At 41.5% G+C, this 25,627-nt stretch overlaps 1 protein-coding gene across 1 annotated transcript in view; it reads left to right on the top strand.

The window, feature by feature from the left end:
• Ern1 (endoplasmic reticulum to nucleus signaling 1) overlaps positions 1 to 25,627 on the top strand; it is a 95,494-nt gene that overhangs the window by 8,134 nt on the left and 61,733 nt on the right. Inside the window, exon 2 of the mRNA XM_021211839.2 lies at positions 22,446 to 22,566. Coding sequence (XP_021067498.1) covers positions 22,446 to 22,566 — 121 coding nt within the window. The remainder of the gene's footprint in view (positions 1 to 22,445; positions 22,567 to 25,627) is intronic.

Here is a 25,627-nt window from a genome sequence, read left to right as displayed (position 1 = left end):
TAGTGTAGGCACTCAGCAAATAAAGATTGAATTTCCCCTTGAAGTTCATTAAGGGACCAGCAAGGTGCTATTTTATTTTATTTTTTACTTATTTTGTTGTTTTGTTTTGTTTGTTTTTGTTTTTGTTTTTTTGAGACAGGGTTTCTCTGTGTAGCCCTGGTTGTCCTAGAACTCCCTCTGTAGACCAGGCTGGCCCATAATTCAGAGATGTGCCTGGGTCTGCATCCCCAGTGCTGCCACCACTGCCCAGAGCAAGGGGCTGCTATTTTAACAAGAAGCAAATTGCTTGTGGATTTAGGATTGAGATGGGGAAAGATGTCACTTTGGTTGTCTCTGTTCTATAATCTTTAAAAGGATTTCAGTGATAATGTACACTTTTATTCAATTAGAGGGCCTTTGAGAATCTTTTCCTGGGTAGACAACCTTAGTGGGAAGCAGCTTCATGAGCCCTTCCTGTCAGCAGCCATCGGGTTAATGGTGGTGATCAGTGAGGTCCGGTTCATTCCTCACTCAGTGTGAGGTTTCACTACTAAAACCTGATCCTTGATGCAGGATTGTCTTCATGTATTAAACATGATTTCATTAGCTTGTGGACTAATTTATAATTATAATTCAAAACCATCTTGTTCTGGTGGATTGTCTCCCCTCCCCATCTCAGATGAGGGGACAGTTGTTTGTCTAAGTCTTAGGAGTGTTTGTTATAGAAACTGAGTTTCTTCTACACTTCTGAACACGAGGTGCTGTCAGATCCCCAGATCCTGATCTTGTCATTGACCTCTGGCCCAGCCAGAGGAGGTCTTTGTCTAAGGTAAATCATATCTCTTAAAACTAATAGCCCTTGACTCCTGAGGGGCCTTGAAGGTGAGAGAGCAACATCTGCATAGAAGGCCACAGCTGCACCAAGTGTGTGTTACTTGCAGCGAAGCTTCCTAGCCTGAATTCAGATTACTCATCTGAAATCACCAGGGAAGCTTTTAAAACCCTGTGCCCAGTTACTATCCGAAATGAAGGAAGTCAAAATATCTGGATACACAGCCTGGCATCTTTAAAGAAATAGTCTTCAACCCTAGGTCACTAATCTATAGCCAGGTAGAGGCTTGTGGGTAATCCCTATGCCTTCCTTTTTTTTTTTTTTTTAAAGATTTATTTATTGTATTTATATGAGTATACTGTTGCTCTCTTCAGATATACCAGAAGAGGACATTGGATCACATTACTGATGATTGTAAGCCACCATGTGGTTGCTGGGAATTGAACTCAGGACTTCCGGAAAGAGCAGCCAGTGCTCTTAACTGCTGAGCCCCTCCCTATGCCTTTCTATGTCTTGATCCTCTGTAAGTTCATTTACATGTCCCAAGACATCCCAGATCAGAGAAGCTGCTAGCTCATTTTCTGGGGAGGTTGAGATCGATAGATCCTGCTAGTGAGTGGCAGACCTAGAAATAGAGAACCAAGTACTATTTTTTCCTACTGTTTCATTGTTCAACTTTGTGTGTGTTTGTATATATGTGTGGCATGTTCAAATGTGTGATAATGGATATAGACACCAGAGGTAATCTAGCCTTTGGTAAACCAGCGTGTTATTCCTCAGATTGGTTTTGGGGTTTTGTTTATTTGATTTAAAAAAAAAATATTCATTAATTTTATTTGTATGTGTATGCGCCTGAATGTAGGTATGTGCACTACATGTGTACAGGAGCCCACAGAGGTCAGAAGAGGTGTATGATCTGTCTCTTGGAACTGGAGTTACAGATGGTTGTGAGCTACTACGTAGGTGCTAGGAACCAAACTAGAATATTCTGCAAGAGGAGTAAGGGATCTTATTCACAGAGCTATTTCTCTCTTTCCCTCAGACTTGGGACTTATTAATTAGGCTAGGTTGGCTGACTGGTCAGTGAGCCCTAAGGATCTACCTGCTCTGTCTCTCCAGAATTGGGATTTTTAAGTGCATACCACAATGCTAGGCTTTTTATATGGTGCTAGGGATCAAACTCAGGTCCTCAACCTTGCAAGGTGAGTACATTAGTGACAGTTCTCCAGCCCTTTCTATTCAACATTTTCTTTTGTTACTTTAAAAATGCAGGTTAATGTAAGAACCATAGATACTTATTCTTTGAGCACTAACTACTGAAGTTGTTATAATCAGCATTAACTGATAGCTGGCCTTATATTCAAATACACTTTTTTTTTTTTTACAAGATTTATTTATGAGTACACTGTAGCTGTCTTTAGATGCACTAGAAGAGGGCATCAGATCACATTACAGATGGTTGTGAGCCACCATGTGGACGCTGGGAATTGAATTCAGGACCTCTGGAAGAGCAGCCAGTGCTCTTAACCTCTGAGCCATCTCTCCAGTCCTAAAATACACTTAAAGAACTAAAATGTAAGAGGTTTAGAAGATGCGTATTAGAAGGTACCGAACAGTTGTTTTTTGCTTTCTTTGTTTATTGAGAGACTTGGGAATCAAAACAACAGAGTTCCCTTGACAAACCCTGACGAGTAAAACATCCTTGTGGTTCAAAGGCTGAAAGCAGGAACTTGATAGCAGGAGTGAAGTACCTAAAGGAAGTGGATGACAGGCGTTCATGGAGGAAGTAAGTTGGACCTTTAAAGTACAAGAGGGAAACATGTGTTTTCCTAGAAGCCACTATGCCAATACACACTTGTGTCCCATGTCTAGTGTGCTACTACTCAGAGCAGCCACAGCAGGGAACCAACCTAGGTGTTCATCTGTTGATGAGCAGATAAAGTAAGGAGGTATGAATATCTGATAGAATGTTATCTAGTTATGACGAAGAATAAAATCTTGTCACTTGTGATAACATGAGTAGAACTGGAGGACATAATGTTAAGTAAAATAAGCCAGACATAGGAAGGCAGATACCATTTGTTCTTATTTACATGTAGAAGCTAAAGAAATTGATCTCATAGAAACAGATAATAGAATAATGGTTACCAAACCAGTCATGATGACACATGCCTGTAATCCCAGAACATGGGAGGCTCAAGAAAAGCCTGGGCTGCATAGCTTCAGACCTTATCTCAGGGTTGGGGGAGTGGATGCAAGGGATAGGGTGAGGAAGGTACAGAGGGCAGATAATTAAAAATATGGTTTAGGGGCTGGAGCCATGGCTCAGTGGTTAAGAGCAAAGGTCCTGAGTTCAAACCAGCAACCACATGGTGGCTCACAGCCATCTGTAATGAGATCTGACACCCTTTCCTGGTGCATCTGGAGACAGCTACAGTGTACTTAGATGTAATATTAAATAAATCTTTAAAAAAATATATGGTTTAACTGGTGAGATGGCTCACCTAGGTAAACGCACTGGCTACCAAGCCTAATGACCTGAATTCCATCCCTAGAAACCCCATGGTGGAAGGACAGAATTGAATCCTCTGATCTTCACGCACATGCCCTAGCACATGCTTCCTCCTCCCAGATAGATAGATAGATAGATAGATAAATAATTTAAAACACACACACACACACACACACACATATATATAAAAGCAGTTGGGTAACAGAATAGTGGCAATTTATTATAGCTTTTCGAATGGTTAGCAAGGATTTGTTTCTTTTTGTTTGTTTTTTGAGACAGGGTTTTTCTATGTCACTTTGGCAGTCCTGAAATTAACTCTGCAGAGCAGGCTGTCCTCAAACACACAGCGATCCACCGGTCTCTGTCTTCCAAGTGGTGGGGTCAGAGGTGTGCACCTCCACCACCTGGCTAAATGTTTCTTTTTTAAAATTTGTATCTTTATTTATTTTTGTTGTATTAATGTTTGCTTGTATGAATTTCTGTTTGCTGTGTATGTACCTGGACCCTGTAGAGGTCAGAAAGAGCCATCAGATCCCTGGAATAGGAGTTACAGGCAGCACTGTATGGGTGCTGGGAATCCAACCAGGGTTCTCTGCAAGAGCAGTCAGTGCTCTGTCTAACTTCTGACTCATCTCTCCAGCTCTGGATTTTTAATGTTTCTAACACAAATGATAAATGAGATGATGGATATGCCAATTACTCTGACTTGATTGTTGCATATTGTATAGGTCTAAAAAACATATTGGCTGTACATAAATACATTCAACTACTCTATTTGTTTAAAACATTGTTTAGGTGTCAGTAAGATGTCTCAGTAAATAAAATATCTTGTTACCAATCTTGTCTACCTCAGTTGGCTCCTTGGAACCAACATAGTAGAAGAAGAAAATGCAGTCCTGAAAGCTGATCTTTCCTCAAAAACTAACTTCTATGTATGCATGCACAGACACACACTTGTACACATTAAATAAATGTTAACTAAGAGGAACATGGAAAGCAGGAGAGTAGGGACTTGGTAAGTCAGTGAGTGTGTTTCCATCAAGTAAGGCTCAAATGTTCTGGGCAACTCTGGCATCATGGAATCATGGGACATTTCCTGTTTCTCTGTGTATCCCTGGCTGTCCTGAAACTCACTCTGTAGACCAGGCTGGCCTGGAACTCAGAAATCCACCTGCCTCTGCCTCCCAAGTGCTGGGGTTAAAGGCGTGTGCCACCACTGCCTGGCTTTTGTGGGACCTTTCCTAACATAGCAGTTTGATGAGCATCACATCACTTATTGTCAGGGTCCACATGCAGGTCTGGACTCCAGCTTGCTTCTCTTCCTCTGGAGGAGGGGTGGCAACAAGCTTTGGATGTGTTTGAAAACCCTGAGCAAATCCAAGTGCTGATCAAGTTGTTGATTTTTAGTGGTAACAAGAAAAGGTTTAAAATCATGGAAATTCCCCAGTAGTTATTTGATTTTTGTGATGACTCTGTTTCCAAATGTGCATTGTGTGTGTGTGTGTGTGTTTCACATTAACCAAAATTAAAATTCTTCCCAATATAAAAGTATTTGTACCATCACCAAAGGAGTTAAAAGAAAGTTATAAGAAAGTTGTAAAACCAGATTTGGAAGTCTCTCACCTCCCAGGTTCTTTGTTTGCTCTGGGCCGTCCAGCAGCCTTTCCCCATAATTCTGGGAGGGCTCGTTCTCTAGTTGTTAGGGTCTAGTTTTGCAAAGAAGAAAACAATTTCTTTACACAGTATGATTAAGACATTTATCTATAGTTTTTCTGCGTACTAACAATCAACCCACAGTTTCTCTAAGACTAACCCTATTCCTGCTCTGAGGGCTGAGTGCTTGGAAATCTTTATAGAGTTCTTAGTGCTGGTAAAGTTCATTCTCTTATCTGATCTGTGGTTGGAGAGAAGAAGGTTCTCTCCTTTTAAGTTTAGATGTTGGATGCTTTAAGAGTCTATATGCCCTGTGGATATAGCTAGAACTCAGTCTTCTGGTCCCTACAGAATTTTCTTTTAATTTTGTTAATTTGTTTTAGCTTTAAATTTTTCCTTTGGTATTTCTTTCCCTACCCTACCTTAAAATGAATCAGATAATTACTAATATCCAGTGTTGCAATATTTCGAGATAAAAGGAGATGCCAGGGTGTGGCACGGATTCAAACGACTGTGTTTAAAGGCGTCAAGACTTCTACAGACTCTATGTGGATTTTGGATGTGGTTTAATGCGCTGAGGCTAGGAGAACATTGAGCAAAGCTTGAGGGAGGCAAAGCTCTGGTAAATTATGGGTACTTGCACAGTGGAGCTAAAAGGTTCCATCCAGCCCACTCTTCTTCCCCAATAGAAGTGGAATGCCCTACTCAGAGCCCAGGCTAGGACACACCAGTGCGTCCCACAGCACCTTCTTCATTCAGTCCTCTCCCTCACAAACAAAGAAAGTCTAGGCCAGGTTCATGGGGCTATCCCCAGACCTTGATGGTCCATGGGGCTATCCCCAAACCTTGCTATTTTGTTTTGTTTTAGTTTATAAGACAAGTCTCAGTACATAGCCTTGACTGGCCTACGTCCACTGAGCTGTTCTCAAACTCGGAGATCTGCCTATCTCTGCCTCATGAGTGCTGGGGTTAAAGATGAGCACCGCCATGCCCAGCAGCTCTGTGTTTTTTGAACTAAGATTTTGAGAGGATTAGTCAAGTTTTGGTTGGAGTCAAATGAACACATTTGAGTTTGGCACAGGAGTGTGAGGACCTGACCCAGGAAGGTAGAGAGGCTTTGAAGATTGGAGGCACTGTGGTGGAGCATGCTTTTTCATTGTCTTACATGATTCCTCTGTTAAGTGATCGACTCCTTGAAGACAGGAGCTTTGTAAGCTTTGGGGGTTCTTCATAACAAGCCTCTTTCTGTACATGTATAGGATAAAGCTAAGAGACCAGTCAGAGTGGAGTTGAAATAAGTGGACTAGCAAGTAAGAGAAACTCAAGAGTCAGCCAACAGGAAGCTGAGGGAGGCAGGGAGTGCCTGGAAGAGATTGGTACATCCTATAAGTCCTTGCCAACCTCCTTGAGTAATGGAGGCCATGATTCAGTGACTTCTCTTAGTCTGTGGGGTTCTAGATTTCTCTATTGTGGTAAAAGCCATCCTAGAATGGGTGCAAGTACCATAGAGACACATGGGCTGATTCAGAAGAAAGGAGCAGGTTTAACAATCATTCTGATCTCATGTGAGGTGGCTGACCAGAGAAGACTCTTAGACATGGGGTCTTAGAAAGCAGACCTTGAGTTGGGGTCTACCACAAGGCCCCTTTAAGCTTTCCCATGAAGTTTTACTGTGTTGTTTTTAAAGTCTACAACCAGCTAAGCAACAATAATATAGTATTAGTGTAAATTAAAACATGAAGGAGGACTCCCATTATGTGCCCACAGATATCACGGTTGGTGTGTGGAGTGCTTCATTCTTCAAGAGTGGGGTTTCCCAGTGTCACAGCAGCACATGGTCCTGCTGCTCCTGTGGGGCATAGGTAGATAAATAACCAACTAGGCATGTCTCATTGATTCTGGCCTTTGTGGCCCACTCTGTAAGTGCAAGCTTTTTCTCTTCAACCATACTGGTCCTAGAGGTCCTTAAATACAGATTATTTTCAGTCTCATGGCCTCTGCACAGGCTTTGTCCACTGCCTAGGTAGCTCTTCCTTTCCTCTCTGTGGATATTAACTGAAGAAAACCTTTGACATGAAATCTTCACTCTCAAAGCCCAACTCACCCATCAAAAGACTGAATCTGTCTTCTGTGACACTTCTGTGACTCCTGTCTCATAGTACTTACCAAAGCACCTTGTTGTTTTTTGTTTGTAAAATTGATTGCTCTGATATTTATTTGTTTATTTATTTATTTATTTATTTATTTATTTAATGTGCATTGCTGTTTACCTGCATGTGTGTCTATGTAAGAATGTCGGATCTTGGAGTTAGAATTGTGAGCTGCCATGTGGTTACTGGGATTTGAACTTGGAAATTTAACCCGGGTCCTCTGGAAGAGCAGTCGGTGCTCTCAACCACTGAGGCATCTCTCCAACCCCAGCTGCTCTGACTTTTTAATGGATAATAAACTCCTACCCTAACCCTAACCCTCTTTTGTAATGGTAATTATTGTGTTTTGTTATTATAAGTTTTTTAATAAATTGTCTTTGTGTGCTGTGAAAAAAAATATATGTGTGTGTATAATTTCTCTAAGTGCTTCAGAGTTTTATGTATTATTTACACCGATTTTATAGGTGACAAAACCAAAGCAGGTGTTGCTCACTGGTAGTCTGGCTCCAAATTCTGGTCTTTTAACAACCATAGCACAATGATCAGGCTCTATGTTGTACTAGTAGATATCTTTTTACTTGTCCAGCATTATCAGACAATGGTATGATCAGGTGTGGTGGTATTGTAGAAATTTTTAATTCCAATCCGGTTTCTACCCCATCTTCAACCATTTATTTCCCAGATAAAGGACACACACACACACACAGCATTTCTTTTTTACAATAAGCTTTAACAACAACAACAACAACAATGGTATGTTGTATAAAGTGTTTCTAGGTGGTTGAAATGCAATCCCAGGATATAAAACCTAGAAACACTTTATACAACATACCATTGTTGTTGTTGTTGTTGTTGTTCTTCTTCTTCTTCTTCTTCCTCCTCCTCCTCCTCCTCCTCCTCCTCCTCTCCCTCCTCCTCCCTCCCAACCCCCCACTACCCGACAGAGTTTCAGAGCTTCTCTGTGTAGCCACTGGCTTTCCTAGAATTTGCTTACTTTGAACTCAGAACTATCTGCTTCTGCCTCCTGAGTGCTGGCATTAAAAGCGTGCACCACCACTGCTGAGGTTTGGTCTGTTGTTAAGTATTGTAATGCTAAGTGCAGGCCCCCGAGATCAAGTTACTTCTGATGGGTAAATAAAGATGCCTATAGCTGGACAGAATTGAGATCGGTGGTGCTTGGTGTTCCGGGCAAGGGGAGGAAAGGTCGGAGGAGACCAGGAGGAGAGAGAGAGAAGGTGAAGAGAGGAGAAAGACAATGAATTAGAAATCAAGAAAATGTGGCCCTGAGAACTGGCCAATTGGAGTTAAGAGCAGCCTAGATGAAACACAGTAAATAATAACTCAGGGTTATCGATAGGATATCTATCTTCTATCCTATTAGAATCTACTTTCCTATTGATAACAGGATATAAAATGGAGTGGTATCTGGTAAGAATCTCTTCAAGAATCTTTTCACTGCTTGAACTTTTCCTTAAACACCACAAAACAAACACGTTTTTCTTCCCTTCCTCTTCCTAGCTTCTCTCTGGCAGTACCGTCTATTGTACTGCTGATGTCTGTCCACGAGAGATGGGAGTAACCACTGTTTGAGATACAGTGGATAATCAGGTTTTTGAGTTTTATTTGCTTTCTGAAGATATCCTTGGCTGCTACCAATATTCTTTGTCAAATGTTCTTTGTTACATTTATACAACTCTTCCTTTGAATTTTTAAAATTTTTTTTCTATTTTAAGTAATTAAATTAATTTTTGAGACAGAAATCTCAAATGTATCCCAGGCTGTTCTCAAACTATGAGAGAACGGTGTTGATCCTACCCATGGCTTCTGCATTCTAGAGTGGCACTGTACCAACTAAGCCATATCCTCACCTTGGAAGTTTTTTTCTTTGAGACAGGATTTTTCTGTGTAGCCCTGGCTGTCCTGGAACTCACTCTGTAGACCAGCCTGGCCTCCAATTCAGAAATCCACCTGCTTCTGCCTCCCAAGTGCTGGGATTAAAGGCACGTGCCACTACTGCCCAGCCACTTTGGAATTCTTAATATTTGTTTTCCTTCTCGACAGTTAGAGAGAAGTTGATATTTCTCAGTTTTGAAGAGGAGGAAATAAAACAACAAAACTTAGAAGATTAGTGTCCTTGCCTCACAGTGCAGATGCCCAGGACCCATAGAAGTTGGCAGTAGAGAAGACTAGATGACCTCCAGAGTATACAGAACCTGAAGATGAACATTAGGAAGAGAGAGTCATGGGAGAATGTGTCCTGTGAAGAGTGTATCCCCTCCTCCATCCATGCTCTGGACAGCCATTTTCCCCTAATTTAACTTTTTGGAAAGACACTTTTTGAACCTATTGTTTCTTTTTAGAGCAGAGGCTCGCTGTCTCCTGTGGTTACTCCATCCTGCTTCTGTTTCCTGCCTACCCCTTGATAAGTTAGAGAAGGCAGTGGTGCTCCATGCCACTTGGTCCATGTAAAAGCCACGGGTCTGTAGATTTGGTTGTTCTAACATAGTCTTCCAAGCAGTTTTTATGCTTACCTGTCTGTCTGAATATATGAGAAACCCATGTTGAAATGAGAGAATCTGATGGTATAAATTTGTGGGGGGGGAGGGAGGGAGGGAAGGAGGCAGGGAGGGAGGGAGGGAGAGAGGTATGTGTATGTATATATGGTGTATGTACTCATCTGTGCATGCATTTGTAGAAGCCAGATGTCAACATTGAATGTCTTCCTTTATTTTTTTCTCCAGCATACTTTTTGAAATAGGATCTTTCACTGGACCCAGAACTCACTGTTTTGGCTAGATTAGCTGGACAGTGAGCCATGTGTCTCTGCCCCCTAGTACTGGGGTTACAGGAGTGGACTGCTACACCTGGCTTTTTAAATTATTTTATTTTATTTTAATTTTATTGTTTTTTGGTTTTTCGAGACAGGGTTTCTCTGTGTTCCCCTAGCTGTCCTGGAACTCACTTTGTAGACCAGGCTGGCCTCGAACTCAGAAATCCGCCTGCCTCTGCCTCCTGAGTGCTGGGATTAAAGACGTGCACCACCACTGCCAGGCTACACCTGGCTTTTACATAGGTGCTAAGGAGCTGAACTCAGATCCTTATGCTGGTACAGCAAGCACTCTACCCATTGAACTATCTCCACAGTTCCCTACTACCCAGAGACAAGTCTTATGCAGCCCAGGCTTGCTTATACTCATTGCAGTGCCAATGTTGGATTTGAATTGCCAGTCCTCCCTCCTTTAGCATTCAAGTGCTGAGATTACAGGCATATGCCATCACAGCCAGCTGGCAATAAAACTTTCTCCACAAGCAATGTCAGTGTTTGATATCCTCCTTTTGTGTAAGCATTTTATTCCTTCTAGTGAAACAGAAGGCATAATTTACTTTGGGAAGCTCATCAATTTGTGATTGTTAACATGATTCTTGCTGTAGAAGTAAGTTGTCTCATACTAGTCAGTAATGTGCATTTCCTCATGTGCAGTGACATTAAGTGACATTAATAGAGTAACTGGTTTCATCAAAGCAGTAAGCAGTGACTGCGCTCTCATCCTCTCACAGCAGAGACCTTTATAGACAATAGAGCCGGGCTGTTCAAGAGGCGTGCTTTACAGCGTGGCGGCTACGGTTAAGAGCGGGATTTCGTGTCTTTGAAGAGTGTTTTTAATTAATTGTGTGTGCATGTGAGTCTGTCTGTGTACATGCCTATGCATGCATGCATTCAGAGCTCAGAGGCCTGGATTCTCTCCTTCTGTCTGTGGGTGGGTTCATGGGATTGATTTCAGACAAACGCCTTTACCTGCTACTGAGTTGTACACTTCAAGTGTATACATTTTGATGTCATCTAAAACATACTTTTTTTTTTAATTAGGAAAAGGTCTGGATCGGATCGGTGTGTGCTATAGGAAGTTTTTATGATAATTAAGGCTATGACTTTTTGAGGTATTACCCCACCGACTTACATGGTCAGTAGGATCTCAGGAATTTTCATCTAAGAGCATTTTTTTTTTTTTAAAGACCTCACCCTAGCTGCTGGAGAGATGTCTTAGTGGTTAAGAGCACTTGACTGCTCTTCCAGAGGACCCAGGTTCAGTTTCCAGTACCTTCATGACGGCTAATAATCATCTATTACTACAGTTTCAATGCCATTTTCTGACCTCCTCAGGCACCAGGCATAGACTTCCCATGCAGGCAAAACCCTACACACACTTAAAAAAAAAAAGCCCCAAAACAAAAAAAGACTTTACCTTGTCTAATTTGCTGTGCTATGTGATATAGTACGTACCTTTAGAGAATCTATAAATTATATTATAGTCTCCTTCAAGACATCTAAACATATACCAAAGTAGAATGCTGACCCTCATCCATCCCACTAGGGTTCCGAGGGGGAGGTTCAGACCTGAAATAATGTAGGCTTATGGCTCTTGGAGAACTATTACTTAAAGTAGTAAGATTATAGTTCAGGGACAGTGGGCAAAAGACCAGATTGGGAGGTGGAGCTTTGAGCCTGCCCTGTGTCTATGGTTAATTGTCTGTGGTGACTTGGGCAAGTCACTTCACCTCTGAGGGCCTTGATTTCTTCCCAGTGCAATGAGAGGGTTGGGAAGGTGATGTTTTGGTCCTTTCATCTTAAAAATTATATATCTCAGGAGCATGAACAACTCTGCTGTTTGATCTGTGCTGTGTGGATGATTAAATCGATCCAGCTAACTAGAGAGGAAAATGCTGCTGTGGACAAGTTGTTAGAGGTGGATAACCTGCTAGTGTTATTTCAGACCTGGGGGATTCTGCTGGGGTCTGGCCAGGTGTCTGAGCCAGACTGTTTCATGCTGTTTAACTTTTATCATGATGCTTGGCAACATCTGGCAAGCGTAGGTGGCAATTATGTCATAAATACAGTTGTTTGTAGATAATTTAAATTTAACTGGAGCACTTACCTACTTTCTCTTTGACCTCTTCCCTTTCCACTCCCTCTGCCCCAAGGAATCTCTAGGGAAGTGTAAAGATCAAAATTGACAACTTCAGATTATTATAAGGACTGAAAATGTTGCTGTGTAATTGAGACTTATTTTCCCTTTGGGGTTTCTACATGAGCACTCTAATACTAGGTTAAACTGTACATGAATATCCATATTCAAGAGGAGTTTGGTTTTATAGATGTAAGATTGGTGCATCTTACATGTTTGTAGTCTAATCAGTTCTTTATTAGTCTAGATTGAGCTGGTTCTCCATTAGGATAAGTAAACCTGGCCAATTTCTTAATTGTTACCAGGGCTAAATTGCAGTCATTTCTCTTTACTGAAGACAGTGGGAAAGCAGTGGCCACATCTGCACAGTAAGGCTCAGCTGCTAAGTTGTATCACCCTGGGTTTTGTTTTTGTATCTATAAAATAAGTAATGTTGCCTAGATCTCCAATACTCCTCAGGCACCTCAGAGATTTGATAGCATCCTAAGAACAAGGCTGTGTTTTCTGGTCCATTCTCCAGTGTGGCAGAAGGACCATGAAGGCAAGCAGAACTACAAATGACAGAACTTGGACTGAGCCTTGGGCCCTACAGCTGGTTAGTGGGACACAGTCACCTGTTGTGAAAGCAGCCACCTTTGTGCTCAGGAATGAAGTGGACTTAGGAAGTGCCTTCTATCAGATCTATCTGGTGAAGCAGAGGGATAGCCTGAACTGAACTGAGGAGTTGGAACTGTCTTGGGTGGTGGTTAATTACACCACACCCTAAAATTGCCACAAATTCTAGTTTAACTCTCTCAGCTGCTTCATTGGAAACCACACAGTATGTTCAGTTAGGCCTTGCCCTTTACTGCCTCCCCAGTGAGACACCTGACTCCTATCCAAAGCAAATGCCATTGTTACCTTTACTAAACTCAGGAAATGGAGCAGGCAGTGGGCTGACCAGAAGGAACTGAATGGTTGATGGCCTATTGCTGACAGTACAGGTAAACTCGACATGACAGAATTTGGAATGATTTAGGATTGTTCTGGAATCCTTAAAACTGGGCATAATGAAGCTCATTAAAAGTAGACACGAGGAAGCTAGAAAAGTCTCTTACCATCACCAGTGTTGTGATTCTGCAGTTTGTTTTTGTTTTTGCTGTTGGATCAGATATTTGAATGAGATGGGATTGGAGAACAGCGTTGGATTAAAATAAATATTTTGTGTTAACAAGCCTTTACCTAAAGGCAGACCTTCTGCTTGAGAATTTAGCCCTTTTTCTTGGGGGCTGCACTAGATGCTTGGTCCTCTGTGGATCAGGTGGGCTTTCCTTGGCATAGAGAGGGCTTTGTGTAATAGATTTGTACTCTTACCAGACACTGATTTCTGTCTCATGCTGTTGTGGTGAGTGTGCCTCCTTGCCTTGTGTTATTTTTTTAAAGTATTTTATTTATCATAGTTATGTGCATATGAATGATGTTTGGGCATGTGTGTGGAAGTCAGAGGGCAGCTTGCAGGGATTGGTTCTTCTCTTTTATTCTATGGGTGCTAAAGATCAAACTCAGGTATCAGGCTCAGTATCAGGAGCCTTTACTTGTTGAACCATCTTCCTAGCCTGCTGTGAATTTTTGATGCCCTTTTGGCCTTTTTTGGACACAGTCTCTTACATGTGATTAAATGACAAAATGATTGAATTCTGCTGAGTCTTTTTTTTTTTTTTTTTTGGTTTTTCGAGGCAGGATTTCTCTGTATAGCTCTGGCTGTCCTGGAATTCACTTTGTAGACCAGGCTGGCCTCGAACTCAGAAATCCACCTGCCACTGCCTCCCAAGTGCTGGAATTAAAGGCGTGCACCACCACTGCCAGGCTCTGCTGAGTACTTTTATAAAGCAACTAGACTCTCCAATATCCAGGCTTGTTTGCATTTATAAGAGGTAATATTGTACAAACAGAATTGTAGATACAAATGTTCTTTAAATTATCTCTCTCTCTCTTTTTTTTTTAAACCACCATGTGGTTGCTGGGAATTGAACTCAGGATCTCTGGAAGAGCAGTCAGTGCTCTTAACCAGTAATCCGTTTCTCTAGCCCCTAAAATATCTTTTAATGCTTATCAAGGTCCTCTGTTATAGGACACTACTCTGAGGAATTTCTTGCTGGATTAACATGCTCTACAGGTGTTTTATTTAATTTAGGTAGTTAATTTGTTTACTTATTTATTTAAAGCACTACAGGACTGGAGTCTGTGGAGGTACACTAGAAATGTTTCTGATATTCTTGAAAATCAGTGAATTTGGGCTGGTGACAAACGCCTTTAATCCCAGCACTCCAGAGGCAGAGGCAGGTGGATCTCTGAGTTTGAGGCCAGTCTGGTCCACAGAGTGAGTTTCAGGACAGCCAGTGATACACAGAGAAACCCTGTCTAAAGAGGAAAAAAAAAATCAGTGTGTCCAGGTTGTAATTCTCTTCTTTTTTAATGGAGAAGACTTATTTTTATATGTGTGTGTAAATACTCTTATGTATGTGTACCACATCTATGCCTGGTATCTGAAGAGGCCAGAAGAGGGAGTAGGAGTCTCTGGAACTGGAGGTTGGAGGTGTTTGTAAGCCACCATGTGGGTCCTGGGAACTTAATCTGAATCCTCTATGGGGGGGGGGGTGCAGAGAGAGAGAGAGAGAGAGAGAGAGAGAGAGAGAGAGAGAGAGAGAGAGAATGTGTTGGGGATTTTATAAATGGAACAGCAATTACGTAGTCCTCTTTATGCTGCAGTCTTATAAGTGGGACAGTACATTTGCATCAAGCATAGATTACTTCAAAGGCTGGGAATTTCCAAATTTCCAATTTCCTGTTCCCCTGGAACAGGAGTTACAGACAATAGTGAGCTGCTATGTGGTGCTGGAAATTAAACTTGGGTTCTCTGGAAGAGCAGGCAGTACTCTTAACTGCTGAACCATCTCTCCAGCCCTTAAAAACATTTTTTTAAAAAAAGAGTATTTGTGCTAATACAGCAAGACTTCATCTAAGAAAGAATAATACAGCTTATTTGTTATTGACCTCTGCTTTGTCATCCACCACACGCTGTCTATCTGTGCTGCATAAACATGCAAGGTCTTGTCTTGTCTGCCCTTTGGAAAATACCCTTCCTACTTCTGAGCATTACTGTTAGAGCTAATAATTACAAACTCTCATTCTTCAGTACATTTTCATTCACTTAAAATTAAAATTAATTATTCTTCATTTAGAGATATGCAGATCTAATTGCTTTCAAGAGTTTATATGTACAAACTGGGTAGTAAAACAAAACACTTTGGAAATTTGATATGTCTCACTGGCCTACTTATTTCATGTCTTACCTGTAACCCTGTACTGTGCGTACATTAGTGAACCAAAATGGGCTCTGTCTGTTTCTAGTTTGTTTAGAGGCTAGAGTCTCCTGTTCCTTGGTTGGCCTCAAACTTCCTCAGTGGCCAAGAATAACTTTGGCCCCTACTTCCCAGGTGGTTGGAATAATAGCCATTCTTCACTGTCTGGTTTATGTGGTACTATGGATCCAACCCAGGGCTTCATATATGCTAGACAAGCACTATACCAACTAGGCTATATCTTCACCCCACCAAAAGAAACTGTTTTTTAAAGAAAATTATTTTATGTGTATAGGTGTTTTGCCTCTATGTATATCTGTGTACCACTTGTGTGCCTGGTGCTCTGAGAAGTCAGAAGAGGGAGTTAGAACTGATGTAATAGATGTTGTTAGTCACCATGTGGGTGCTGTGAATTGGACCTATGTTTTCTGTAAGAGCAGCCAGAGTGCTCTTAACCACTGAGCATCTCTCTAGACCCCCAGATGAACTTTTTAAAATTCCTTTGCTTGATCTTCACCGATGGAACAAGCTGACTAGAAAAACCCTGAGGAGTCCTTGTACTGCAGAAGGCAGATTGATTGTTCATGGCTGGTCATAGGTTCCGAGAGAGAGAGAGAGAGAGAGAGAGAGAGAGAGAGAGAGAGAGAGAGAGAGAGAGCGCGAGAGCGAGCGAGAAGAGAAAGTATACGAATATGTGTGTGTTGGGGAGTTTTATAAGTGGAACAGCAATTGTAGTCCTCTTTATGCTGCAGTCTTATAAGTGGGACAGTACATTTGCATCAAGCATAGATTATTTCAAAGGCTGGGAATTTCCAAAGTGATTTGTGTCACCTTTTATGAGAGGAACTGTTTGGACAGAGCCTGGTGCCTTTGGGCAGTGGTAGATGTTCAGTTTTATGGTAGACTAAAGTACTTGTCCCTGTCATTCTAACCCACTACAAGTTTCCTTGCTGGTCTCTTTCTAGAGCCATCTTCAATCCAGGAGGATATATGTATTAGTTTTAAACATCAGTTTCCAGAGAACATAAAGCAGATGTAAGTTTGACCTTGTTCTATTTTCAGGCCCTCTGGAAACTAGCATGTATAGCTGTAGAGTCTGTTCCTGTTTTTCATCTGTTGTAGAAAAAAAAGTACTGAAGTCTGAAATGGCTAGGCAGAGGTAATGGGCAAGTTCATTATCATGAAGCAGTGCTTTTCAGTGTTCAGGTACAAATAGTTCTTGACTGTGATCAGTATCATAAAAGGCATCTAGGAACATATTTAATTCATGTTAGTTACAGCAACTATATTTAGAGACTGGTATTTTCATGTTTAAGAAAATTGCTGAACTTCTGGGGGAGTAGCTCAGTTGATAGTGTTTCCCTAGGACATATGAAGCCCTAGGTTTTGATTCTAGCACCACATAAACTAGAGATGGGAGGAACAGGATTATTATTCGCTATATAGAGTCCAAAGCCAGCCTGCGCTATGTAAAACTCTATCTTAAAGGGAGGGATAAATTATGCTTGAGGTTTTGAAACACCAGGAAATTTATAATACATACTTATGACAGTATGACAGACTACATAGAGAGACTCTATCTCAGGGATGGGGGGATGGGAGAGAGAGAGAGAGAGAGAGAGAGAGAGAGAGAGAGAGAGAGAGAGAGCGCTAGAATTATAGTGGCTCCCCAGGGGCACCCAAATTGAATCAGTTAAGAACAAAACTTGTCAAGCTTGGCAGGGTTGTGAGGCTCCTGTGGACATGTACCTGGGCAAGAGCTCAGTTACTAATCCTCCTTCTCTTCAAACCTTGGGGGTTTTTTTGAGTTTTGTTTTTTTTTTTTGGAAGAGTATGCTAGTTGTATGATGAGGGGTTTATTTCGGTTCACCAGTCAACCACAGACAATTGCTTTTCCTGTGTTTCCAAGATATTCAAACTAGGTGGCTTTTGTCTCCACACTAGTAGTAAAGGAGCACCGATGTTCAAGTGCTTTTGTTTTTAAGGTTTATTTATTTATATATACAGGAGTGCTCTGTTCATGCAAGTCAAGAGAGGGCATCAGATTCTGTTATAGACTGTCGTAAGTCACCATGTGGTTGCTGGGAATTGAATGCAGAACCTCTAGAAGAGACACTCGTATTTGAGTCTCTTCTCCAACCCTGTGGAGTGTTTTAAATTCTACTACTGTGATGAGATATCTGGGGCATTTCCTGTGCTGCAATGCGCTTCAGTAGTAAATAGTGCCAGCTCTCTTGTTCTCAGATGCTCTTGATCGGATTGGGAGACTTTTGTCTCTCTAAGCCTTGCTGCTTTTGGTGACTAATAATCAAAGTTGGTACAACTGCCGATTTCAATCCTGAAATTGAAAGTGTGCCCCCTGAGCTCAGGTGCTTACATTAGTGTAAGCTTCTTTCCCACCTGCAAACTTGTATTTTTCTTTCTAGTCTATGAAAGACTTGTTGCAAATTACATGATCATATTATTAAAATTTCAGAAAATAAAGGAGAAAATAATAGTGTTATAATATTGTCATATTTTTCCTCTGTAGGTGTTTTTGGTTTGTTTGGTTTGTTTTTGTTGTCTTTTGTTTTTTTCAATACATGGATTCTCTGTTTTACCTCTGACTGTCCTGAAACTCAGGCTGGCTTCTGAGATCTGTCTTCTTCTACCCCACCCTCCCACCCCCATCCCTAGGTGCTAGGATTAAAGGCGTTGGCCACCACTGCCCAGCTTTTGTGTGTGTGTGTGTGTTTAAATCAAGTCTTGCTTTTTTTTTTTTTCCCTAGTACTGTATGTGGAAGTCAGAGGACAGCTCGCAGGAACAGTTCTCTCCCTCCACTCTGTGGATACTGGGAATTGAACTCAGGTCATCAGGCTTGGTGGCAAAAACCCTTACCTCCTCAGCCACCTCCTCAGCCACCTCCTCTGTTTTTATTTATTTTTGTTTATGTGTGTGAGGGTTTTGCCTGAGTGTATGTATATATACTACATAGATATTTGGTGCCTACATAGGCCAGAAGAGAACACTAAATCCCTTGGGAATGGAGTTACTGAAGGTTGTAAGCTGCCATGTGGGTTCTGGGACCGGAACCTCAGGTCCTCTGAGAACAGCATGTGCTCTTACCAGCCAAGCATCTCTTAAAGACCCACCACTCGCTTTTTTAAAAATAAAAGTAGGTGGGGGAGGGTATGCACTGTTTGGTATAAGTAACAGAAACCTAGTTGTAGCAAATTTACACAAAGAGGACTTTGTTCTAAGGGCAGAAGTGTCTTTGAGCTTAAGGAAAGCCCTTCTTGCTGAGGTCCAGGGAATGATGGAGGGCAAGCATTCTCTCTCCATCTTTGAACAGGGTTTCTCCTCAGATTTCCTTTTGTCTCTTTCTCTCATCCATATTTTTCCATATGGTTAAAAGCTACAAAACTCTACCAAGTTTATTATTTTCTACTTCAGCCAGCTGGACTGGTTTTACAAAGTGGTTATTCCTGTGATAGCTGTTTGCTGTGTGCCATGCAGTTTTCTCATGACAGGGGAAGGCAGCTCCACTTGTAGCTTGTTACCCTCTGGACCTTGGGAGCTAAAATGATTTCAACCATTCCCAAACAGTGACCTTTGGATTGTCAGATAGGACAGTTGCCATCCTTGAGGCTTCTGTGGTTTCTCTCTTAGTCTTATTTCCGGGTTCCTCGGGTAGAATTAAAAGCTGGCTCTTCGTCCTCAAACTTGAGGCCCTGCACAGATAACAGATTCCCTGGGCAGTAGTAAAGTTGGCTCTTTCTCCCCTCCCAGAAAGAAGGCTGGGCCATATCAAATCAAGGGCTGCACCTCCTGCCCTCCAGGCCAGCACTGCTGGCAGCCACTCCCAACATCACCCCCTGATGTGGGGAATGGAGTACCGGGCCTGGAGTGCTTGTCCTGCTGCCTCAGGCTGCCCTAAAGAGAACCCTCTGGGCCAATCCTTTAAGGTTTTTAAGAGAGTGACCATTCTGGTGCCAGGCTCCCTTTCACAAGTAACTGCCCGACCCTTCTGTTTTTAACATGAACATGAAAAGACAGTTAAACTCGTTCTAAAAAGAGTGCTTACACCAAAGTTCAGATGCTACAGTTTAAGCAAGCATTGTTGACCTGCTTAAATTCAAGACTCTCCTACCCCAAATACACGCGCGCTCGCGTGCGCACACACACACACACACACACACACACACACACACACGAACTAGATAAATTGTAGGATAACCTAGTGAAAAAAAGAAAAGAAAAGCCAATTGGGGCCCATCTCAAGGAGCAGCTTTTTCTAGGAAACTATCAACTGTCATCTATGTGATTACTTGTGACAGCTCCTATAGAAACCCTGTGGTGAGGGTACAGATCCTAGCAAAGCCAGAGGACACCAGACTCCATAGTGCACACCAAGATTTGGCTTCTGTATTTTTTTCACTGGCGAATGTATATAATCATTTTTCTGTATCATAGATTTCTCTTAAGGTCTGTTAATGACACATGCAACATTTGTTGTTGAGATATGTTTCAGTTTGTTTCAGCTTTTTAAACATTAGAAAATTGAGTTCTAAAAAATACATATAGGGTCACTGTGCTCAGAGATGTTTCTGTATCAGGAACTTTTTCTTTAGAAATTGAAACATGTATCTAAAATCTGATGGACCTATGCTTTCTTATAGAGCCATTTGAGGGATGGAAGGAGCAACTCTCTCTGTGAGTGTGTGTGTGTGTGTGTGTGTGTGCGCGCGCGCATACGCATGTTGGGTTGAAACAAGGAAAAAGGGATATGAGTGAGTGGATATGAGCAACGTGCAGTGATACACAAGTATGAAATGTCACTTCACTTTAAGTAAATTCTTTTTTAAAATACTTATTTCTGTATATCTGCATTGGTGTTTTGCCTGCATGTATGTCCGTGTAAGAGTGTCAGATCTTGGAGTTACAGTTGTGAACTGCCATATGGGTGTTGGGAATTGAACCCCAGTCTTCTTGAAGAGCAGTCAGTGCTCTTAACCAGTAAGGCATCTCTCCAGCCTCTAAATAAACTCTGTTTAAAGAAAGCTTATACTGCTGGGCGTGGTGGCACATGCCTTTAATCCCAGCACTCGGGAGGCAGAGGCAGGCAGATTTCTGAGTTCGAGGCCAGCCTGGTCTACAGAGTGAGTTCCAGGACAGCCAGGGCTACACAGAGAAACCCTGTCTCGAAAAACCAAAAACCAAAAGGGGGAAAAAAAAAAAAAGAAAGCTTATACTAATGTTTCTCTCTGTTACTAGCAATGGATGATAAAGATAATTTTCCCAGTCTTTAGATGTGACATTGTGTGTATGGGTATGTGCATGTGAATGCAGATGCCTGTGGCGTGCAGAGATTATAGAGTCTCCTGGAGCTGGAGGTACAGAAAACTGTGAGCTGCCCAGTGTGGGCACTGAGACCTGAACTCAGATTCTTTGCAAGAGCAGCAGGCAGTCTTAACTGCTGAGTTCCTCGTTAGATTTTTTTTTTTAATCTCATTTTTTACTACTAGGATTTAAACTGGGAGCTTTACACAACTGCTCTACCACTGAGCTATGTTCCCAGGCCTAAAATATTCTGTTTTAGCATTTTTATCTTGGGAACTGGAGAAATGGTTTAGTGGTTAAGAGTATTGTCTGCTTTTGTAGAAGACTCAAGGTGGGACCCAGCACTCAAATTCACATCCATCTGTAATCCCAGTTCCAGGATTTGGTGTCTTCTCCTGGCCTCTGCAGATACCAGGCCCCCATGTGGTACACTTACATACATTTAGGCAAGACAGTCCTACATATAATTTTTTTAAAACTATAAATAAAATAACTTTAAAAATCTTATTATTGTTTTATTTGAGAAGGTTCCTGGCTATGTAGCCCAGGTGGATCATAATTCTCTCGTATTATCCTATAAAGTTCTGGGACCATAGGCACAAACTACCACACCCGGCCCTCTATTTTCATAATTTGTTGAATAATTTTTCATAATTTATTGAAAGATATAGACTTTAAATTGTATTTTCTCAGTTTTTTTTTAAAGATTTATTTATTATTATATGTAAGCACACTGTAGCTGTCTTCATACACCAGAAGAAGGCATCAGATCTCATTATGGTGGTTGTGAGCCACCATGCGGTTGCTGGGATTTGAACTCAGGACATTCAGAAGAACAGTCAGTGCTCTTAATTGCTGAGCCATCTCTCCCGCCCCGTATTTTGATTGTGAAGAAAAGTTTGGAGTTCATCTTTATCAATTTCCTCAATAACAGTAGCTTCAACTTACAATTTACATTGGAATCTTGACTTTTTTGAAGTGTATTGCTCTTCAATCTTTTTTTGTAAAATGTATTTACATATATGTATGTATGTGTATGCCACATAGTATGGGAGCCCATGGGTTCCAGAAGAGAGGGCATTAGAGCCTCGGGGCTGGATTCGAAGCTGTTACGAATGCCTAACATGGCTGCTGGGAATTGAGCTAGGGTCCTCTGGAGGAAGGGAACGCTCTCTACTGCTGCGCTATGTCTCTGGCCCAGATTTTGATATTTTAGCATATATACTACTTTATATAATAAAGGTTGATTTCCTATTTTACTTTAAATGTGTTCCTCTAATTCTTTGCTTTAAAAAAATCTCCTGGCATATGGGTAGTTGTTATTCTTTTTTTTTATTGTGGATTCTTATAACATGCTAAGGTTTTACAGAGTAAAAAAGACCCAAGAGAAGGAAGCCAGAGAGCTGACCATCCTGACCCCTCCGTCTCAGGGGCAGCTGCCCATGGCTGTTTCAGATTTGTCATGTTAGCATACAGACCCGTCGATCTGTGGGAAAGACCAACACTTAGAATAAAGTTGACTCAGCTCTTGTCAGGAGATGTGCTCTTGGATGAGAACATAGGCCCTCCAACCTCGGTTTCTTCCTCTGGAAGATGGATGGTAATGTGAAGGAAGATTTTGAGGGCAGGAGTTTGATTATCCATGCCCAGGGTGAAGGAGTGGATTGACATGAAGGCATTCTATCTCGTTACAGAGTTTTGGAAGAGGCAGCACAGTAACACTGCCTGAAACCTTGTTGTTTGTTTCAACCCTGGATGGAAGCTTGCATGCTGTCAGCAAGAGGACAGGCTCCATCAAGTGGACTTTAAAAGAAGGTAATTCAGATTGTTCTTGAGTGACAGAGAACTCAAGTAAACATATTCCAGTGGAAAATGGTCCTATGTTGTTTAATAAAATAAGAATGGAGAATGATGTAAAAAGAGGAAACGGACTTGTACTCCAAAGAGGGTGAGTTTAAAGCTTGAACTGTTATGACTCCACTGAATGCAACAGAAACTATCTTATCTCTTATGCTTCATTGCTTCTGTCTTGAGTTTGAATAGCTCTAGGCTTTTCTATTAATAGCTCTGGCTGCTTGGGCTTTCTGAAGACCTGCTGCATAAGATTTGTTAAATTCTAATGATTAGAGTCTTGTAGTCATAATTGCAAGAAGATATCTTCTCAACCATTTAAATTACTCACTTGCTTTTTACAGGGCCTGTAAGATTTGACATTCACCCAACATAACCACGTTAACTGAGTTATTGAAATGAGGCTTGCTTCTCACTTAACTCTTACGTGTCCATCTTGCTATCATTCCCTTCTGGTGGTAGGGAGCTCTGCTGCTGGGCAATTCACTGTACTTAATTTCCAAAGTGATCATGCCATACAAAGCTATGCACATATCAAATTCAGGGATTTCGGTATCTTCTCTGTTATCCTGTCCATTAGTAATTCTTTTTTTTTTTTTTTAAGATAGATTTATTTTTCTGTTTATGAGTACACTGTAGCTGTATAGATGGTTGTGAGCCTTCATGTGGTTGTTGGGAATTGAATTTTTAGGACTTCTGCTCACTCCGGCCCAAAGATTTATTTATTATTATACATAGGTACATTGTAGCTGTCTTCAGATACTCCAGAAAAGGGCGTCATATCTCATTACGGGTGGTTGTGAGCCACCATGTGGTTGCTGGGACTTGAACTCAGTGCTCTTATCCGCTGAACCATCTCGCCAGCCCCCATTAGTAATTCTTATTTGGTCTTAATTCAGACCTGACTGGTGTGTTCTCTTTTATCATGTTTCCATGGTTTATTATTTTCATGAGCACAGCATTAATTTCCCTTTGTTAAACAGTCTTCCAGATGGAAAAATATTGTCATATGTCAGAAGGTCACACGTCATTCAGTCAGTACTGCAGTAAACCTGCTTCCTATCCATAGTAAAGGGCAGCTCAAGTTCTTTGGGTATCCTGCCCCACCTGTTTGGAACCTGCAAGGAGCAGCAAGACCTTTAAGGCACCCAAAGAGCCATCAGTATGAGGAGTGAGTGGCTAAATCAGCATTCTCAGTGCCTTTTTTGTGTTGTAGGCTCTGAGGACGCATGTGTACGGTCTCTCCTTCATGGTCAGTGTTTAACCTTTGAGTGTTTTATAATGAAAGAAGAATTTTTTAAATTTCAAAACTAAGAACCAACAAGTCACTGGGAGAAATATTTTGAAGGCCTGTCCTTCCATTTAGTGTCTCAAGGCAAGACACCTTTGCCACTCAGGCCACTCTGTTCTTCCCGTGCTCCCTGCACACAGGTCTTTATTTTGCAAGTAGCCTTGGTTGTGTCCAGCACAAGTGGGGCTTGTCTTGTCTGTTACTTAATCGAATACACCAATTAGTTTGTCCTTCCTTGTGGCTTAGAGTTGAAATTGTTTTTCATTCAATTTAATGTGTGTTAATAGAACCTTAGCCTGGGAAAGATACTGTATGGGACATTAGAAAAAAAGACCTTGTCCCTAAGGCACCTATAGTTTGATAGGGATCCAAGACAGAGCTTTAGTGTAGAACAAGGTTCTGTAACAACTTAAGGAAGGTTCTGGCAGTGAGCCTGTACCCAGTGAGTGTAACAACTTAAGGAAGGTACCCAGGTTCTGTAACAACTTAAGGAAGGTTCAGGCAATGTGCTGTGAGCCTGTACCCAGTGATGCTGATTTCAGAGGTGGTCCCTGGCTGGGGTGGATGGGAGGGGTCATTGGGATGGAGGCCTGAGACCGGGAGAGAGGGTTGCAGGTCTGGGAAAGGGCTGGTGTGTGGGATACACTGGAGGTAGAGAGTGGAGGGCCGCAGGGTATGTGGGCCTGATTGATGAAACAGGAAATTGGGAGCTATTTGCATGTTTGAACAGGTGAGTGATGCATCAAGTGTTCCCCTTTTGCATTAACCCAGCAGTAAGTAGCTGTGTGGGAAGACAGCTGAGAACAGAGTAGAAGCCTACAGTAGGGCCTAGCCATTTGTTTTATTATTATTTTGTTGGTTTTTTTGTTGTTTTTGTTGTTTTTGCTGCTGCTGTTGTTGTTGTTTTTGAGAACAGGGTTTCTCTGTGACCTTGGCTGTGCTGGAACTTAGTCTATAGACCAGGCTGACCTCAAACTCAGCCGTCCACCTGCAGCTGCCTCCTGAGTGCTGAGATTAAAGGAGTCAGCTGCCACTACTGCCCAGCAGGCAGAACTGTTAGCACATTCAAGAATGGGTTAGTGATACTTAACAATCTAATCACTTAAAGTGATAGCCGCCATGTTGTAGATCTCATTGCTAAGAATGAACTGGGGAGGGGTTGTTTTGGTTTTGTTATTGTTTTTGTTTGAGACAGGGCTTCCTGGAGCCTAGACTGGCCTCAAGCTCCATGTGTAGCTAAGGATGACCTAGAACTCTTGATTTTCTCTCTCCACTTTCCAAGTGACAGGATTATAGATGTATATCACCAAACTCAGCAGAACTACACTTTAAAATTAAATTGAGTCCTGGAGAGCAGTGACTTGGATTTATATTTCTGTATAATGATAGTAACACATCGATACTGTGAGTTGGAAATATAATTTTACTCTTATGGTTATAACTAAAATTAAAATATCAAAATTAGCATATCTAAAACTATTAATATACAACTATATTATGAAGTTATAGACTTCATCTAATAGTTCATAAGAACTATTGGAGATACATCAAGGGAAAAAAACAGGAGGAAAATAAACCTCCCTTGCCTGAGCTCAGAGTGTTGGCTCTACTAGTAGGGACACAGACAGGAAAGAAATCTGTGCTGGAAAGAGCTGTGGAGAAACCAGACCAGGAAAAAGGGTCAGCACTGGGCAGGGGAGGGTTGAGGGAACACACTTTTTTTTTTTTTTTTTT

Source organism: Mus pahari, chromosome 14, assembly GCF_900095145.1.
Source record: "Mus pahari chromosome 14, PAHARI_EIJ_v1.1, whole genome shotgun sequence".
Classification (NCBI taxonomy): domain Eukaryota; kingdom Metazoa; phylum Chordata; class Mammalia; order Rodentia; family Muridae; genus Mus; species Mus pahari.
Note: the sequence above shows the minus strand (reverse complement) of the source record. Positions and strands in the feature narration are given on the sequence as shown.